This window comes from Colletotrichum jinshuiense, chromosome 5 (genome assembly GCF_051148585.1).
Source record: "Colletotrichum jinshuiense chromosome 5, complete sequence".
NCBI classification, from domain to species: domain Eukaryota; kingdom Fungi; phylum Ascomycota; class Sordariomycetes; order Glomerellales; family Glomerellaceae; genus Colletotrichum; species Colletotrichum jinshuiense.
The window spans coordinates 2,715,113-2,729,427 of NC_139312.1; the positions used below are offsets into that span (position 1 = coordinate 2,715,113).

At 54.4% G+C, this 14,315-nt stretch overlaps 2 protein-coding genes across 2 annotated transcripts; both read right to left on the reverse strand.

Moving 5' to 3' along the window:
* Positions 1–108: 108 nt before the first annotated feature.
* EsH8_V_000681 (uncharacterized protein) lies at positions 109–5,913 on the reverse strand (the record flags this gene model as incomplete). The annotated part of the gene is made up of 7 exons (XM_083273197.1): positions 109–212; positions 398–3,723; positions 3,801–4,092; positions 4,169–4,941; positions 5,000–5,040; positions 5,536–5,591; positions 5,637–5,913. The coding sequence occupies 7 exons, from the start codon at positions 5,911–5,913 to the stop codon at positions 109–111; spliced, it is 4,869 nt and encodes a 1,622-aa protein (XP_083125912.1).
* Positions 5,914–9,023: 3,110 nt separating this feature from the next.
* EsH8_V_000682 (uncharacterized protein) lies at positions 9,024–10,261 on the reverse strand (the record flags this gene model as incomplete). The annotated part of the gene is made up of 2 exons (XM_083273198.1): positions 9,024–9,421; positions 9,484–10,261. 2 exons carry the CDS (start codon positions 10,259–10,261, stop codon positions 9,024–9,026), a joined length of 1,176 nt encoding a protein of 391 aa, XP_083125913.1.
* Between the last annotated feature and the right edge of the window lie 4,054 nt (positions 10,262–14,315).

Here is a 14,315-nt window from a genome sequence, read left to right on the forward strand (position 1 = left end):
GTCCGCAGTGAGCTTGTGGACCCCCGCGGTATGTGCCCTGACCGTCCTTCGCTGCCTGCCGTCGGCCCCGCGCTACCCAGGCTCATCACCGACCTCGCGCGTGCTAGTCTACCACCGCCCATTGCTAGTTGATTGTGATGGGTAGCGGACATCGTAGCGGAGCCGCTGCGCGGCCTCGTATTGAGGCGGCTCATCATCGAATTCAGGGCGCTCTGCGCGTCGGTCCCGGGATGATGGCCCAGCGGCGGAGAGTGAGACCCAATCACAGGGTACGGAGCAGGTGAGTTGGATCCCGAGGGGGACCCTCGGCTGAGGGATGCGCCGCGGGGCCTGTTGAGCTTGGACAGGAGCATCTCTGCGGTTGGTCTACCTGGCAGAGCATGTGGTTGATTCGTACCGAACGGGTGATTGAATCTGGTCGGCGAGCGACTTGAGCCGCGGCTCGACGGTGGCGTAGGGAGGATTCTGTTGCCGTTGTTGCCATTCTTGCCAAGCCTCATCGCGAGTTCCGGGCCCAATCCCAATCCCGCCATGTCGCCCGCTGTCTCTGGTGGTGACAGCGGGCCGCTGTTCTGAGACATCTCGAGCAGCGCGGCCCTCTGGATATCCTCAAAGTTCATGGCCGTGGCAGGCATCTTGCTGAGCCTACGGATTGCACGGCTGTTCTTCTCGACAAAACTGTTCATCGCCCTTAGGGCGCCCGCGTTCTCGCGGCTCGCGACAGCGCTCACGTCGCCCGTGCTACGGCCTCGGGCCTGGTGCACAGCGTTGAGGGTCAGAGGCTGCTGCGAGTGCTGCAGATGTGAGGCATGGTTTGATGATGGGTCGTGTTGGCCGCTGGCCCGTAGGCTAGCTTGTACCTGCGCCATGACGCGGTCAAAGTCGATGCTCTGATTCGGGTTCGCCCGTGACATGTAGTACGGAGCGGCCACCGGCTGTTCCAGCATGCTCGAGCTGAGTTCCGCCTTGGTGGCCAGCACGAAGAGGCTCCCGTCGCGGATGCGGCGACGGACGAGGGCCCAGCGGGTTCGGGCCGGGTTCTTCTCGAGCTGAGGCTGGTAGACGGAGCACCGCGCAAGCTGGGTGTAAAAGACCTCCAGATGCCGGGCCATGCGCTCGAGGACCTGAAGGAGAAACGTGGAGAGGACGGTCAGGCGAGTGTTTTCGACGTCCGGGTCAGAGGAGTCCTTCATGGAGTTTGCAATGCTGTCGAAGGCGTCCATGCCGTTGCAGGCTTCTTGGCGGAGGTCTTCCAGCAAGGCGATGTCGAGCTCGACGCTGCGGGCGGCGTAGGCGAAGACGCCGCGCTCTTGGAAACGCAGGGTTGCGTCGGCGTCACAGACGAATTGTCCGACAAGGGCGACTTCCTTGGTGCAGGTTGCTGCTTCTCCGCTTGTCTTCGCCCGCGCTACTGTACCCAGAACGTCGGGCAACTTGGTGTCCGCGGCGGGGCCGTTGGCGCTGGCGACACCGAAAGACAGCTTGAGGACGAGCTCTTGCAGCTTGGGACCAAAGAGTGCGGCGAAACCTCCCTGGAGGAGACGGCTCTGGTAGCTGTAGAACGTGCGTACGGCGATGATGTTGGGCAGGCTCTCACGCAGCCAGATGTTGTTGCTGCCTGCAGGGTCATGGGACGAGGATGTCTCTAGAGATGCTCCCATGATCTCGTACATCTCAAACTGATGAGCTACCAGTGTTTCGACCGTCGACCGGAGATACGCCGACCACAGATCGTGGAGCGTTGAGATCTCGTCGTTGCCAAAGTCGGGCTTGGGAGTCAGGTGTCCGACGAAGTACTTCGTCAGGAGACTAGAGACCTCGGGATTGTTTGTGTGGGCAAGGTTGTCGAACGACTTTGTACAATCGACGCCGGCGTTGGACTTGATGATGAGTGTTCCACCAGGGTGCATAGGACAGAAGTCAGTGACATCGTAGACGCTACCGTGAACCCCGATCCACATGCGAGAACCGGGACGGTGGCCGGTATGCAGCGCCAACTCGGACAAGGGAATCGTTGGCAGGTTGCATGGCAGCGGTTTCGGCGTCATGAAGACGTCGAGCATGAAGCGTCTTTCCGCAAAGGCCTTGTTGACAATCACGTCGACGCCGCTCTCCGTGGCCGTTCTGTAGGTGTAAATGGCTTTGCGAATCCCGTTCATGACGGAGTCAAACACGGACACGGAGCCGCAGACGTAAAGATAACCACCGAGACCGCCCTGCTTCTTGGACATGACAAGGTCGCAAATCGCGGCACCTTGCTCGACGATCAATGTGTCGATGTAGCGAGGAGGAATGTGCTTCTCGACGAGGTCTTGTCCTTCGTATGCCAAGCCCCGAGAATCTCGAGAAAATGCGACGTGAACCTCCATGAAATCCGCATTGACGTATTGCCGCAATTCCTCTTCGAAGCAGAACTTTTCGCGTGACTGAACACCGAGATATAGGCTGTTCTTGCCCCCGGACAGGCCACTTTGGGCTAGACGAGCCTGCCAAAAACTCCGGAAGGGGGCGATTCCACTGCCGCCGGCGAAGAAAGCACAAGGTGCCATGGCGTCCAGAGGGAGGTGGAAGGCCGCTGGTCGAGAAACGCCAATGAGGATCTCATCGTCAGAGTCGATCTCTCCTTCCGTCTCCACAGGCGGGTTGAGGAAACCGCTGGAGACGCCCGCGCGTGAAACTTCCTTGCCCCTGGAGAACGTAGAGCACAACTTGTACTCGGAACGGGACACAGCAAGATCGACAGTCTCGGGCAGGAGTTCTTCGGTGTAACTCGCGATAGAATAGGTGCGCGGCACCTCGAGAGGTACGAGATCGGCCAACCAGGACAGGTCCTCGAGGTTGAAAGCCCTGTCCCAAATCTGAGGTGGCGTATCCGTGACAGCATCTTGCAACATGTCGCCCAATGATCCTCTTACGGGCCACTCATCCGTGCTGAGAACCTGCAGAACAGTGTTGGAGGAGGCGTGCAGCATGCCGTGAATCTTGAGAGCCATCTCCTTTGTAATAGGGGCCAGGTGACCCCGTCTCAAGATGTCGCTGACGGTCAGCTTCGGTGTCGCTGTTCTCCTCACAGATCCAAGATGCATTTCGAATCGGGCCCAGGTCCCATTAACATCCACTGGAGCGTTAATGTGCTCGTCCAATCCGAGAGCAGCAATGACTTTGGCACACTCTTCCCAGTTGTTCAGGGGCATTACCGCCAGGCGATCACCCGGAGCAAAGGTGATGCCGGTATCGCGGATATCGAGCGTTACCATGGCAATTGAGCGTGATGGATCGGTGTCCACAAACGATCTGCTGAAAACCCGACTGACATAACGGCACTCTTCGAAGGTGCCGCGCATTTGATGAGGTTCGACGGGCAGATCTCCTCGATAGGGCTCAAGGCGTTCCTTCATGGCTTCGGAGAACTGGCGATGGGTTTCTTCCCAAGGTCTCTCGCCATCTGCCGCACCTGATGCGCCGTTGGTCTCTGTCCGGCCAGTCTTGGCTGCAACTTCCAGGATGCCAAAGACCTTGTAACGGTGCACTCCCATAAAGCCACGCTCGCCAGTGTAGGCCTCGACAATTCCATCGAGAACGCCCATGAGGCGTGGGTCTCCGGACTGCTGTACAAACTCGGGGATTCGGTAGTGGTATTCGATGGCCGCAATGAAGGCACGGAGATTGGATGGAAGCCAGGCTCGGAGGTGGACACCCTCGGCTCCTAGGAAAGATGTGTACCTGAGACGGAGTATGAGTATCCAGGACTTGAATAAACCAAAAACAATCATGTTTTACAAATAAGAGACGCGACTTACTTCTTTCTGCCCAAGAATGCATCCATCACCAAATACGGAGGAAACTGCAAGCCTGAAGAAGCAGGGCATCGCTTCGAGAGAGGGGCAGAGAACTTGGCCCAGCGAACCCATTGTTGAACGGGCACGTAGTTTTCGCCGGCATTAGGGTTCGTGGAGATGGAGTGGAAGGCGTTCGGCATGCGCTCGAGGATTTCCTTTAGCCGAATCATTTCGTGCAGCAGGCCCTCGATGTTGCGGTTCATGACGTGCTCCTGGCAGGCAGCAATGGCGTCGGGCCCATGCTGGAAGGAGGCTTTGAGACAGAATCAGCACCGCGAGCTCATGGATACTTGCAAACGATATATCTGCGGGAAAAGGATACAACCAACCTGATGTCTCTGCCACGCCCTTCAAGAAGGCGACCTCGGCACGCTCGCCGAACATGGGCCATCTGAGCTCGATATTGTCAAAGCGAGCGACGTACGGGTAGCTCGATGTGGCATCCTTGATCTTGAGGTTGTACGAGGACTGGTCGACAAAGGTCAGGTGCGGGAGTGTCCTTCCCATGCGGCGAGATATCTGAAAGTACGGCAGAGCAATGCTGAGGGGGATGCCGACTAGCTCCTCTCCCAAGTGGTCGCCCATCTTGCAGTGCAGGTTCAGTTTCGTCGGGTTCGTCGAGGCGTTGACGCCGTCGTGGCCGTCATACTTTTGCTCGAATCGGTAGATGGAGCAGAGCATGCCCAGCGCCACGAGCGCGGCCCATAGTGCTTGCTCGGGAATGATGTCCTCGGTGCCCTCGATGACGGGCGCGGCGGCGATGGATTCTCGCACGCGGCCTCGGGACACGCACCCGGGCATCCGCTCGCAAAGGTCGGACCAAACACGGCCTGGGGATCTGGCGAGGGCGCCGGCGGCTTCGTCGTAGTCTGGCGGGCAGAAGCCGTGTTCTGTGCTCAGGTAACCGTCCCTCCAGCCTGTCTGGGGACCAATCTCTTCCGCTCTCAGCATAACCTGTCTAGCTGGCGCCCCGAGGGCTACGGCGAGCAAATCTTGCTCGCTGACGTTGAAGGCATCCAGTTCGGCCTGGCTCTTGACCGTATCGATCTCTCGTGCTGTGGGGTACTTGGAATAGAGGACATGGTTAATAGACTTGCGCTCCCTACAGAGACCAGGTCAGTATCCTGCACAAGTACTGAATAATATCAGTAGTATCATACCTCATACGGAGCCACTCCTCTGCATCAACGCCTCGCGGGATCTGAAAATGGGGTTAGTATAATGGACATTCAGATCAGTTTTTTGGGCTCAACTTGCATCGAATGCTGTGTGGATATCACCGGGCTGGGAAAAGCCGGAGAAGGAGCACCCCCGAGGGCCCATTTGACTGCTTGCTCTGCTCTGCCTCCCAGACGCCTTGGCGCCAACCGGGCATCTCGCTCCCATGGAGCCGGAGACGGGGCAGGATCTCTCTGAAAAGGCCATTTTGATTGTGGACGGATGGGTATTCGAATCTTGTCTCGGTAGAGTTGAACCAGACAAGCAACGTTGATAAAGATTAAGAATAAGAATCAAGATGGCCGCCAGGGCAGGGGGAAGATTACAACCGCCAGGGCAAGGAATGGAAAGGGCCTCAAGCCAACAACAATCACGATCAAAGCAAAAGAAGATGAGCTGGCTGAGAAACAGAGAAGGAAACCTCTTTTCCTCCCCGGGCTTGATGGCATCCTAAAAGGCAGCGGCGGAGGGGACTAACACCATCGAGGGCATCGATGTCGTTGTGGAGCCAAGCAGGAGGAGACGCCTTGGCCCCTGCACACCGTCCCATGAGCAAACAAAATAATAATACCCGCAGACCGGGGTCGCTGGACGGGAAGTCTCCGCGGCCGTTTGAACTCTGATTCACAGCCGTCAGGAACTCGCGGGCCAATGGGCGGCGGCGTGCCAGGGACGTGACGGGCAGCGGCTCAACTCCACGGGGCCCAAACACGCTAAAAACCGCATCGTAGGGTGACTTGACGCCATCCCAAGTTTTGGACTCGGCCGTACCCCAGTGCGGATGCTTGGGTGGCAAGAATGGAAGGGCGCCAAGGTGCCTGACATGCAGCAGACTTGGACTCGCCGGGATTATCATGCGTCCTTGGGACAATCGGGCTGATCTTACGCGGCAGTCAGTGGGCAGAGCGAGAGAGGGACGATGCGTCCTTGTGGCGCTGCAGTCACGATATCCATCCCATCTGGCAGTATAGTATGGGTGGTTCTATTCTGATTCTGGGCGCACTTGGGGTATTCTCCGAGGCTGATCTCCGAGGCTGACAGCACCACCGAGTGGGTGGTTGTCTTTCGAGGCGTGCAATGTCCGTCCGTAGATGCATGCACGTCACGTTGGGAGGGTTGAGACGTGAATGAGTAAGGCGAATAGAGTGCCTAACCTCAGAGGGAAGACCTGTAGCCTCACCTGCAAGAGCCGGCTGTGGAGGCGGCGGCCGAGGAGACGGGCCAATGACGCCGCGTTAATACGCCGCATATGGTTCGGTGGCAGCACACTGTAATTGGGCACACTGGCCCGATTCGGACGATTCCACAATAGATCTTTTTTCTGAATCTACGGGAAGGTGGGGGTGTTTGAGTGCTTGGCAAACGGTCCCTTGCAGCTCTGCAACCTTTAAGGCGGGCCAAGCCTCCGCGAAAGGGCAAGGCGCCGTAACACATGGCCGCCCTGGGCCAGGCCCTTTACACAGTAGAACTCAAGCTCGGACGCTGCGGTGCCATCTTCCCTCTGGACACTGATCGAAGAAGCCTTTTGACGGGGCCCAGCACGCTCTTCGACATGGCAGCTACGGTAATTAGCTGGTGCTGGTCGACTCCCGTCCCCCACACGGCTCCTGTCCTTGGTGATCTCCCTCAGCTCCCCCCGTCCCAGACAAGTGACAGCATGGGACAGCCTGTCCAATCCCCTGTCACGCTTGACGCCGCCCTGTCCTCGGGAGAGTTGCCAAAGAGGTGCCATTTTTATTCTTTCTTTCTTGCCCCTTCTCTCTTTCTTTTCCAATGACGCGCGTTCCAGAACCTCAGAAGCCCGTCCGCCTTTCTTGGCAGTCTGAGCATGGCATAACATGGCCCGCATTTGGGATCAGCCGCCCACGTTTCCATCACCCCCCCGGGGGGCCACCGAACAACGCCATTGGAGAAATAACTCTGATGTGTGATATTGTGCTGTCATGAAAACTCGCCATAGGCTGGGTGGCTTGCCTCATTCTACAGCTGCCTTATACAGTACGGTGCTGGCCGTCTGCAAAGTCCCAGGGGAACAAGAGCCAACTTGCGAGGTCGTTCCACAGCCAGTGTTCTGAGACAGCATCTGTGGCTGGAAAACTTGGAACCCGCAGCCAGAAACGTCGAGCTGTCAGTGAGTTGCCAACTCGCCCGTGGCAGAGCATGTGAGAATGATCTGATGATCTGACGGGGCCGCTGATCCTGATCTTGACCATTTTTCCACGCGTCTGCGTTGCGAACCGTACCATCGGTTCTGGGTACGCCGTGACACGGGCGCTATAGCATGCACCGGTCTGTATACTGGGCAAGGGGTGAGCCGTCTGATACCCAGCGTTGGCAGTGGGCGTCCTAGCATCGTCTTGGCCCGCGTGAAAAGACATGGAGGTGCATGTGCCCACCCTAGCAGACAAGCTTATTCAACGTCTAAAGCTTGGGCGGCATTGGGTTATTGTTTTTTCCCCCTTTCTGCTAGTCTGCTTTTTCTTATTTTGGACATGGGCGTTATTGTCAAGGTATCCGCTGCGGAGATGACGTCCTCTCCCCGTCCGTCTACACCACACTACACTACACTAGTAGTCGGAGAAAGGGGAGAGGGGTGAAGTTCCACTAGAAGTTCCACCAGACGTCAACCGTCAACATCGTCTTGTTCCTTTTTTTTCTTCTCACTCCCCCTGGATGGGTCCCACATGTCCATCTTGACATTCGTTTCACCTGAGACTTCTGCTTTTTTAGACCAAAGGACAGTGCGCTCATGTCAATTGAATGGGGATGTTTTTGTGCGCCGCCTTCGGCCCTCGACGGGTTTGTGGGGAGGAGACCAGACAAGCGACGGAAAATTTATCAGATCTTCCGTCTGCTGGTCTCATGTTCTTGTGCGCGTTTCCTCCCCGGTTTTCTTCCTCATCGGGGGAATCGTGTAACATGCCGAGTGCCGCAGTCATGTCTCACTCATATGAATAGCGATCGGTCGCTGGAAACTCGAGCCACGGGGATCTCTGATCACGCCTTGCCTAGGGCTGCTCGCGATGCCGGCCTGTCGGCAGAACCCTGGCAGCTGTCGGACCGGACCTGCCTAGGAGACGGGATGAAGCGCCCGTGAAGTAGATGCAGGTTCGGATCCTGTTGCATTCGTATGTCTTGGGCTCTCGCTTGTCCGAAGACAAGGTTCAAAGGTCACGGAATCCGAGCTGAAGAGGGCTCTCTAGCTCGTTGTAGTAGTTCCCGAGGACTAGTTGAAAATTAGATTGGATGGAGACCAAATGCGTCTTAGTTGCGCCATTTCCGTGCCCTGTTGGAATATTCTTGCTCCGCCATGCTTGCCCTCTTTGTGTAGTCATTGCCGGTGTGCCATATGTATAATCTGTTTGTTTAGGTGGCTGCAGTAGAACAGAACTTCGTCTTCTGAAAAACTCATATACTCGGCAGTATGGTTTTCTTGGCTGGCAGACCTACGAGGCTCAGTCTATATTTCGGGGTGGAGTCAACATCTAAGAGTATTGTCCCATGTGGGCATGTGAATCGCTTCGACATCTCGTTGACAAGCCAGCTGCTTCCCTGCACTATCTTTATGGCACTGAGGCCTATGACTCGTTTCTTCCGGGACCCTCTACTGTCCCTTTACTTTTTCATATTTGAAAATTGTACATCCTGAAGTAAATAGTATGAACGCATTATTTATAAGGGCTTTAATGGAAACATGTCATTATACATCTCGAATAATGTGAAGTATCTTACGTATCACAAACCAAAATTTGAGCAAGGGAATGTTTACGGAATTTTAAAACGTTTTAACGTTTATAAATTAGTAAAAGAGACGAATAGAATTTACGAATAACAATATAAATATCAATATAAATAAATGAAGCAATAAAAAACGCTCGCTTGCTTGCTATGCTAGAGAAACCGAACCCCAACCTGCTGAACACTTCCAAATGAATGCTCATTTTGAACGACGCGTCACCCAACCCCCTATTTGGCGTAATCCTTGATTGGCGGTTCGGCGTTGCCCTTGTTGGGGTACTTCAGGACGTTCTTCGCCGCATCCCCCAACACGGCCTCCGTCGCCTTGATCTCGTGCTTGTTGAGCTCGCCCGCCGCAGGGTCCGCGCAGACCGACTTGTCGATCCGCTCCATCTTCCCGGGGCCTTCGTTCGCGAGGGCGTCTTTCAAGAGGGCGTACGCCAGCGAGTTGTACAGCATGCCCTCGTGCGTGACGTCTGTGCCCGACGGCGTCCCCGGGCAGGCCGTCTGCACCTCCACGTTGGTGACCGGGACGCCGTTGTCCTCCTTGAGGATGGCAGAAGCCTCCGGGCCCGACTGGGGCTGGACAATCTCGTCCGTTGCGCTGAATATCGAGGTAGTTGGGACTGGTGGCTATGGTTAGTTTACTGTGGCACGTGATGTTGAAGGAATCTCGAATCCGACTCACCATATGCGCTGTCTCCTCCCTTGGCACGGAGCGTCCGCACGAACTCGGAGTCGTAGGTTTGCTGGTTGACACTTGGCGTGCAGCCGATGACGGCTGCAAGCGTGTCGCAGGCCACAAACGCCAGCTTCGTCCCGTGGAAGTCCGGGCTCATCGCGATCAGGTCCGTGACCGCCTCCCGCGTGCTCGGCCAGTACTTCATGGCCCACTGCACGTTCAGGTTCCCCTGGCTCCACGCGACGACGGCCGGCTTCTTCCCCGTCATGCTCTGGACGTAGTTCATGGCGTACGCGACGTACTCCGAGTTCTCCTGCGCGTCGCTGAGCGACGCATCCGGGATGTTGACCCACAGCGGGTCGGCGAAGTCGGACTTGGCCAGGAGCGGCCCGAGGTTCGCGCGGTACGTCGACCCGGCCATCGCCGCCGTGCCGGGGATCAGGATGACGGGCTGCTTGCCCGACGACGCGGAGAAGGTCTTTGGGAAGTAGATCTTGCTCCGGAGCTCCTCCTCGGATTTCGAGTAGGGCGCGTCGGTCTCCGATCTCTTGGGGTAAACCGGAATCTTTGGTTCTGGGTTGTCGTTTTCCATGGCGTTCAAGCGGTCGCCGAGGAATCTGTTCAAGTTTTTGGCGTCGGCTTCCATCGCCTCTGTCTGTATTTGTGCTGTTTGGTTGTTGTTGGCGACGTCGCGAATCTCTGCTCTCTGGTCGGATACAGGTCGAGCGACGACTTGCGTCCACCCGAGGGCGAGGGATAGCGTGATGGCGTAAGTGGTCTTCATGATGGATTATGAGAAAATGGGGTAAAAGCAAATCAGCTTGGCTCTCTCCAAAACTTAGACTCGAGAAGCGGGCAACTCGAAGGTATAAATATGTTTTCTGTCGCTGCCTCCTATATAGTTAAACCGTGAAACGGTCCTTCGGTGCCTCGGTTCAGTATCTAGAGTTCCGCCTAGCTTGAGTCGTCATCAACGATCCCCGGAAAACTGTGATTTTAAGCAGTGTTGTCATAGCTTCGATCACTCTGCCCCGATGCTCGTGGCGCAGAACAAGAGCAAGGAGGCTAACCGGTCCCAAGCGGCCGGAGCTGACGTCGCTTGCTTGAGACATCGAACGAAGGCCGGGGGCCAGTTCTAGCCCGGCAGACCATCTGAAGTTATCGTGGACCCTGTCTTGCCACAATATCCGTGAAATACCATAGAGCCTCATAATGCTGCTTTGAACTGCCAAATCGGGCTGCAAAGGGGCAAGGAGATCCTGTCACATTAGGGGTCCCTTGATCTCACTAATCGGCGGTGGCGGGTTGTCAGCCACACGATGTTCGCTTTACAGACCAAAAGTTGACTCCCCGCTGTGATTCTCACATTTTTTTGCATGACATCATGCCTCATTGCCTTAAGTTCTCCGCGGGGCTCTCGGGACATTGTCCAGAATAAGTGATGATTTTTGGCCCGTATCTCCGGTCATCTGAACATGCAACATGCCTGAAAGCAACCCCTCATAACTTTAGTTCAGGGTGACGTTCATCTTTCACTGCCTAGGTCCCCGAGCAATTGCGGCTCATAGCTCCCAAGCGATCGGACAAGTTCCTCCAGCACAATGAAATCAGACTCAAAGAATTCACTGTCAAAAAAGAATGATGGCGTATTAAGACGAGGCTGCAAATGTGTCCTGTGGAATTGGGGTTTGCTGTTTCCAATATCCGGATGCCTAACAGCGATGCATATATTTACGAACTGCAACCAGGCCGAGTTACTATCTGCTGTTTATTACTATTCAGACTGCCAGCTACTTTCAGCCTCGAGTGTTCTCTCGGCGTAATAGTTCATCCATGTGACGATTATGACCGACGGAGGAGGAGAGTCCACAAGCCCGCCGCTGCCCGAGGGAGCTCGAATATGACGAAATCGGGAAACGTCAAAGGTCAGGCAGCCGCCGAATTGTCCGAAGCACCCATGTCATTCCGGAAAGCTCGGCCGCCCTGCTGTACTTCGTCTCATGTCCATGGCAATCTTCTAATTCGTAGCACCTCGGCGACTCGGGTTCGTATATCGATCGAATCGGAGGCAGGCGTGAGCCGAAGTCACCGTGCGCTGTCAGCCGGACGTCCGAAAAATACATTTTCGGCTACCATAGTTTTAGGACACCGTTATCGTGTTCGTACAAATGATGGTTTGGTGCCATCGACCGTGGCGCCTGTACAATGACTCGAGACTTCGGCAGTTAGCACAAGAGCCTATACACCATTCCTGACCCTGCTCAACCGCCACTTCGATCTCATCAGGACCGTCATGCCCATACGGTTTTCTCGCCGTTCTTCATCCTACAGACTTTCATACCGTATTCTATCTCTGTGTTATGGAAAAGTTGAATTATATTTGCATCGGACTATAATACTTTACCCCAATGGAGTAGTGTTGCGAAATCGAAATGCGGAAACGAAACGTCGCCCACCTGGGAAAGGCTTATACACTCGACTCGTTTTCAGTCCCGGTTAACAATTCCAGCCGAGGATCTCGGAGCAGTGTACTCACTTGCACGCGCATTTTACCGAAGCACCTTGCTCTCGTGTCACCCAAAAAGATTAACGGCATGTAGAAGATGTAATATTTTTTCTTTTCGATGGAGGGTCGATGTATGAGGTTTCTGGGTCCTGACTTCCGCGCTTGTCCTTCCGCAGAGTCCTTTTGCATTCGTCGATGGGTAAGCTCACTCGAAAATTATGCCGAGATGGAAACTCCAAGATCATTCCTTTCAAAAATTGATGAGAAGCATATCGAGTGGGCACACCCTCGACACCCTAATCATGCGTTCTTGCCATGAAAAATTCTTGTTCTCACCTCCATCTTTTCGAGGGGCTTGAATCCATATTGCCCATTGGCAATGAATATGATGGGCAGCGCAGTGAGGATGGGGTCTCAATGGGTTTCATCCAAGACTCACTCTGCTCACTTACTTAAAATCAAACAAACCCAGAGTGTCTATGTTGGTGTATATGAAAATGAAATCCCGTTGGCCTACTCCAAAACCCCTGATTGGAGCTACCGGTATGTCGGGACGCGGCCAATATGCAAGCGCATTGGTGGCGTCTTAGGCTCACAGCTGGGCCGCACACCCCTGGTTTCGGGCCATGTCACGGACCGTCCTGGAATCTTAGCCACGCGCTTATGCTTCTTTTCTTAGTTTCTCACAAGATTGGGAATCTACCTTTCGGAAGTCGTGCTAATCTCACGGCAAGTTCTTAACTTCTGTCACTGCTTAGCTTGCAGTCATTCTGATTCGCCTTCGCGGTGGCTCTTTCGATAGACTCCTTTTCCAAATCGGACAACATCTGTTGGAATCACAGGTTACCCGTACGGGAGTAATCGAACGTAATCAAAGGATCAAACTGGTACTGTATTCTTCTGTATATCTTGTGTGTAGAAGAGTAGGTAGGTTGGCACAGCAGCAGTAGTGAAGATATCACTATTGGCAGCCCGGAGGTTGGATCTCCGGGTTCCGCTGCCGCGGCCGTTGCCGCGGCCGGCTATTGCTGCTGGCCAGCTCCCAGTATTCTGGCTGAGTAATCCAAAAGAAACTGTAAATTAGCAAATGGGCCGTCTCTGGAATCTCACTGAGTCAAAGCCTTGCCAGATAAGTTGCTCTCGGACGAAGAAAGGCGTTTGATAGGATTTGAAAAACCGTAGAGTAAAAAGGACAGAAATGGTTCCGGAAACCTATAAACAAAAGGAAACGAGTATCGTTGTAGAAACTGTTCGGTTAAGACGGTAAAGAGGAAAGGTTTGATTTCGGCTGGTAAAAATCAACACTTCCACGTCTCTGTTGGACTCAATTGGGACTTCCGACAGGGCTGAGATGGCGCTTCACCTCCGCTTTGAATGTTCTGATGCCGATGCCATGTCTTAAGCCAAGCCTGTATGGAAGCAACTGATTTACCAACTGCAAATTATAGGTGATGAATGGCCATATTGATTGAATAGAAAATATCCCATTGAATGAGTACATCTTTTTGGTACGACAACGGCACATGCTACCGTATTGTTCACTCTTATTGACCGTATACGTGGCATTCAAACACCCACTGGCAGAAACTGTAATTAATACTAACGGATTGAATCACTCGTCTGACAAAGTCTGATAACCAAAAGCCTAGGTGGCACGTCTCTAAATGTTCTGATGGCCGCTCAAGGCCGGGTCTCCGAATGAAGAAAGCGCAGCAACACGCATCATAATAAATGTCTACCACAACGAAAGAACCAAGTGTAGTTTACGGGCTTTATGTCTAAGCTGCCGGAAATTTTTCCGAACCACCACGCGTGATACGGCGTGTAGTTGTGGTTGTCTCTCGAAAGCTCCCCCAATGGACCTCCGACAAGGTCAAACTCATTGTCATTATCTGAATCGGCCCCCTGTCCGGTAGGCCGACTGTACAAAATGTGAAATAAATAAAACATATTTGGAAATCACACAATGTTAGATGAAAATCGCCTGTGTTTGCTTTGCCGGCCACCATAGGACAGATGCATATGACAAGAATACTGACGGATTGTAGTCCAGAAGTGAGGTAGCCATGGATGACATAATCCTCAAATCCAGATTTATCCGTTCCCCGGTGCACACAGGGATCAGGGTCCGAGCTTCGGACCCACCAGTCAATGAGGTCAGCTCTTGGCAGGCAATGGTCGAAAACGCCAGCGAGTCCCCAAGCTCCATTGCGAACTGACATCACGACTGGTCCACGCCCGGTTTCCACCCTTTTGGAGCCAACTTGCTCGCAACTCCAGACGTTTTCGCATCCCTTCAATCCCACAACCCAGTGATGCCCATATCTCCATA